General features: G+C 37.7%; 1 protein-coding gene across 1 annotated transcript; it reads right to left on the bottom strand.

Moving 5' to 3' along the window:
* Positions 1-576: 576 nt before the first annotated feature.
* Positions 577-4805, bottom strand: LOC124212245 (uncharacterized). Its single transcript, XM_046612124.2, has 4 exons — positions 4610-4805; positions 2221-3433; positions 1963-2072; positions 577-1751 (listed from the first exon to the last, which is right to left on the bottom strand). Exons 1-4 carry the CDS (start codon positions 4803-4805, stop codon positions 577-579), a joined length of 2694 nt encoding a protein of 897 aa, XP_046468080.2.
* Between the last annotated feature and the right edge of the window lie 419 nt (positions 4806-5224).

Below are 5224 nucleotides of genomic sequence, written 5' to 3'. Positions count from 1 at the left end.
TTCCTAATTTCATAATTTCACAGGCTAACATTTATTTTCTCACAAGTTTCTATTTCATTGCATGCGTTTCGGCTTTTTCAGCAAATGACCGACACGTGTGAATTAACATCTGAATAATCACAAAATAGGAAAATACTTAGTGGAAGTGATTTATATATTTGAACATCCAATTACAAATCACGATTGTTTAAATTTCCATACGTTTTGCTTTATTTCCTCTTTATCGTTTTATGCTGCTACCTATTTTTGCATCTTCTTGCTCCTCTTGGCTTTTCTTTCTCTTTTCTCTGTTGTCCATTTTTTCAGTGATTTTTATATTCTTGCTGGTTTTTCTTTCATTGCTGATTCTGTATTCTTTTCATTTGTATTCTCTCCTCCTTTTTTTTTCACTTTCGCTTCTTTTCTCCTCTATACAATACTTTTTTTCCTTCTTCGTATGAGGTCCCGGTGAAGTCAGTAGAGGGGGTCAACCCCTCGGCCTCTCGAACTCCTATCACCTCCTGTGCATTTTTCTTTTAAGTTCGTCCACGTTTATTTGTTTGTTTGTGGCCTTGATGTATATACATTATGCAGTATTTATTCAATAATTTCCTTGTACACAATGTTCTTTATCGCATTTTCATTCTTTTTCAGTTGAATTTTTATACCTTTCTTCGACCTGCATCGTGACAATGCAACGTAGAGTTGACCATGTCCAAAGATTGGTCGGTCAATGAATATTCCCACGTGGTCAAAACTTTGTCCTTGTGATTTATTTATAGTTATTGCAAATGCCAACCTGACTGGAAACTGTCGCCTATGGAGGATAAATGGCATATCTGTATCTCCCCGCGTATCTAATTTAATACTTGGTATTTCTACTATTTGCCCTTTTCGCTCTCCGATTAGAAGTTCACCAATCAAAATTCTAGAGTGAATTTCTCTTACAACTAACCGTGCACCATTGCATAAACCATCTGATATTGATAAATTTCGCAATGACATCACAATTCCTCCGACTTTCAGCTGTAGATTGTGTGGTGGTAAACCTGATGGCATTAATCCATTTAAATATTCTATCGAATATCGCAGAGTAGCTTCTTCGTCAAGTGCTGCTTCCGCAGTATCAATTCCTTGTAATGTTTCGTAATCTACGCTTCTTGATTCGAATATATTGCCATTCATTCTGCGTAGTATCTCTTTATTTAACTGATTAACTTCGACATTCAATGGAGCTAAGATGGCTCTGTTTGTTAATTCATCAAGTGGCAAATTTCTTGGATATGAATCGTCTATTGAATTGTTGCATTGTATTTCTTTCTCTGGTACAAACAGCTCCACTTCTCCATTACCTATATTAAGTAACCACTCTGAAAACTTTGCGGCATCCTCCTTTGCTCGCATATTTTTTTTCAAGCTTAATTTTTCGAATATACTCCAAAGTGTAGAGTATTTAATTGTTTCCGCTATTATTTGTTGTTTACCTCCTCGTTTCACAATGGGTAAAACTTGTCTGAAGTCTCCACCTAGTATTATAGTCTTCCCACCAAACGGTGATGTGTCTTCCATTATATCTTTTAACGTGGTGTCGATCAATTCTAAAGCATTTTTCGGTATCATCGAACATTCATCCCATATAAATACATCTATACTTTGTATTTTTTTCTTCATCGTTGCATTTGTGAAAATTGTTCCTTCCTTTTGCAGTGTCAATGGTAATCCAAATGTTTTGTGCGCGGTTGTTCCATATGGTAGTAAGATAGCTGCTATACCTGTCCAAGCAATACATGCAACATTTTTTTTCAGATTTCAACATGTAGTACAATGCGTTGTATAAAAATGTTTTTCCTGTTCCTCCTGATCCATTGGTGTAAGAGCATTTTTCTTGTTTTCTATCAGTGCTTTTGTCAGACATAATATTATCAAAAATTTGTGTATAAATTATTTTCTAATCGTTGTTTAATTGCTCTACCAGTTCATTACCTTTCTTTGCAAAGGTTTCTATGTTTTCCACTGTTATTTCTTCTGCTTTATTTTTGAAAATTATCTCCGGTATTGGTAAGTGAAAATCTGCACATGATCTTGCCTCAGCTCTGAGAAGATGCTCAATTGTACATAGTGCTCTATTTTCGTGCTGATCCACGAAGTCTTCAGATAGTGCTTTCTTGTGAGTAATCCATAAATCTATCGCGTTCGATGGCATTTCACCGATTAAATACCACACAAAAAAAATGATGTAACCGTTTCGGCATAAGTATTGAAACAGCTTCGTCGAATATTTTTAAAGCTTCGTCATTTGTCGCAGTTAAACCCATATCCACTGCAGCCTCTCTAAATGTATTCCATTCCTTCCCGTTTACAGTGCGTAAATCTATAAAACTCCTTGCATTTGTCGCATGTCCAAGGATTAGTTTGAGGTGAAATCTTTCGGAATCCCTTGGTGAAACATTTGTCATTCTACTCACTACTTTGCATGCATATTTTCTTTTTTTCCACGTTTTTGTTGCTTCTTGAAACGAATAGTAATCTGGCGTGTTCGTGTAAGTTATATTTCTTGCCATTTCATCTATGCTGTTCAATTCAAACCATGCAATAAGATGGGTTCTCCACTTTTTTTCATTTGTAGCGGCTTTGACTTCTCTACCATCCTCAAACGTTGCGTATAGCTGCGCCGGTAGGTGTACAGGTAAGCGTGTGACTGCGTGACTTAGTCCATGCATTGGCAGTTCTAGTATACGCCAAACTGCTTCCATCGGTCCTACGTAACGCGAATCTACATAATCCTGTATTTCGTTGATTATTGGCTGACCATCACTCTTGCTGTTTGAATCAGTTATCTGTACTCTTGCACGATCATGTCCCTTGTGGATGTACTTGAAGACATACTTAATAGCCATTATTGACGCACAATGTTCTACGTTCATGTGACAATCGTACATTGCAAGTAGGTATGGATTGTGAGGCACAACCATGCTGTTGTCTACTTGGATATTTCTTCCTTCCACGTGGTTGCGGTAATAGTTGACGTCTGTATTTTTTCGTCTGCGATACTTTGGAAAACCGCCACCGCTTATATCAGTGTTTTCCACTAAGTTTTTCGGAATGTTCTTTGAGCATGACTTCGTTACCGAATTCCAGCATGGTATTTTGGATGTGTGAGGGACGTGTAGCATGTGTGATGTGACAGATTGATATAGTTGTTGATGTATTCGTTTGTCTGGTATTTCTGCAGATATAAAACTGTCAATTGCTTCTGGAGTCATAAGTTTGTCATTGTTATTTGAGATAAATAGTATGTGAGCATGCGTTAAGCCTCTCTTCTGAAATTCAACTGTGTATACGTATCCTTCAATCTTTCCAAATACTGAACCGCTTCCGATTTCCTTTAGTGCCTGTTGTAGCCGCATGTTGAATATTCGACAAGCTATTGTTGGAATGTCGTTTACAGTGGTACCTGTAGGAAAATCTTTTAATACCGTACATATTTCCGGCCATTTAGGATTACATGACATTGTGATGAATAAATCCGGTCGTCCAACTTTCCTTGTTACTGCCATTGTATCTTGGTACTGCTGTTGCATATGTCGCATGCTGCCGGAAAATGATGATGGTAAAATCATTTGGTTCCCAAGTCTTGTTCGATCCGAAGTATTCGCTTCACTATTTGATATGTGATGAGTCATTCCCTTGTAACATTCTACACGCAATTGCTTCTGATTATTTCTTCAAAACAATAAACGCTGCGATTCGATTGTGAGATATGCGTGAATCACATAGTGTTGTGTCAATCGTCCGCTCCGCAACAACTGATTCTGTGCTTCGCCTCGACGTAAGACCAATCGATGTCCATAGTATTGAACAGGAGAGATTGTCTTGTTTATTTTGTATAATATGTATTTCATATTATAGCTCCGTCCTAAATCACCGTTGGGAAATTATAATGGAAAAGTCATTTGATGAACGTGATGCAAATATTTCGGCACATATCCAACTGCACGATCTTGTTTTGGAAATACTTGTACTTCTATATTTGCATATACTGCCCCGTCATTTGAAACGATCAGAGCTGCTAGCTCACCACAGGTTGGCGCATTGTACCGCCGTCTATCGTCTTCCTTGAGTGCAACAAAGTTTAAACTCGCCAGGCTTTCTCCCTTAACAAACCGCTCGTACGGTGTTTTGAAATTTGCTGCATAAGGGTTGATATCTATTATCAGTCGAACAATAATTTTTAACAGGTTTGCTCTTCTTGCGTCATTTTCTTTCAGCGCTAGCTGAGTTTGTGCGTCGCAGATGTAATAAATTTGTCCATATCTCGGTCGGTTATTGTTTGCGGTTTCTGAACTTGTAGATACTTTGTAACTCACATCCACGATTATTTTTATCACATGTGATCCTCAATTCCCCAGATCTGCCACGGTGCAATTGAATGATGCAAACGCAAACGCGTCATTATATGATCGTATATGTTGTCTGAAGTGTCTTGATACTTCGTCATTCCCTTCTCGCAGACGTTGAAGTACATCAGGATATTCCGTTAATGGTGGTAATGTTATTTCTCCTCCATGACAGCAATTATTTGCCACCCTTCCTGTTTCATATTTAAACCTTTCTGCATTGCAATGATTACATTTTACGTTCATTTCAACCATGTCTAGTTGCTCCACAGTTTTTAAAATGCCTTTTTCAATATCCCCGTTGTAACGATGCTCAGCAATGATTGATTCACTGTTCATTGCTTCCACTCGTTCTCTGTTTCTGTCTAATTCCAAGCTGTCTCTGCTATCTTCTATTGTTTGGCTGAATACAGACAGTTCCTTCTCCATCGATTTCAACGTATCACTGTTACTTAATGTTTCATCACAACCATAAATTTCCGATACGTTATTCTTGCATATAAGTCGTCGACACACTTTTTCGTCTTACGTTTCATCTCGTTGTCTCTTGCTGTCCACTTCAATTCCTTCTGTGCTCACTTTTCTTTTTTTCATCAATCTAAGCTTCCATTCGTTGGTTGAAAATTGGTGTTCCTTCTCTATTGATATCGATCTATCTCCTTGACTTGCTGAATTATTTTTGCTACCGCGCTGCCCGTTATTCTCCAAAACCACCTTCTTTATATTATTTTTTTCTCTATATTTGTGTTGCTGTTCACTCCGCAAAACACCTCTTTCTTTTGTGGTTAACATAGATCCTGGTCGTCCTCTTGCCTGGTTATAGGAATATTTGTTTATTATTAATCTCT

This window comes from Neodiprion pinetum, chromosome 2 (assembly GCF_021155775.2).
Source record: "Neodiprion pinetum isolate iyNeoPine1 chromosome 2, iyNeoPine1.2, whole genome shotgun sequence".
NCBI lineage: Eukaryota > Metazoa > Arthropoda > Insecta > Hymenoptera > Diprionidae > Neodiprion > Neodiprion pinetum.
The sequence above is the reverse complement of the archived record's forward strand: the minus strand, read 5'-3'. Positions and strand labels throughout refer to the sequence as shown.

What these genes read in the sequence shown, in the direction of transcription:
- LOC124212245 (XM_046612124.2), bottom strand. Translation starts at nt 4,805, where the DNA reads ATGGAGAAGGAACTGTCTGTATTCAGCCAAACAATAGAAGATAGCAGA. An exon ending in TCAATACTTATGCCGAAACG is followed by an intron (nt 2,073 to 2,220) that starts GTTACATCATTT and finishes GCATCTTCTCAG; the next exon opens with AGCTGAGGCAAGATCATGTG. An exon ending in AGAAACCTTTGCAAAGAAAG is followed by an intron (nt 1,752 to 1,962) that starts GTAATGAACTGG and finishes TTGCTTGGACAG; the next exon opens with GTATAGCAGCTATCTTACTA.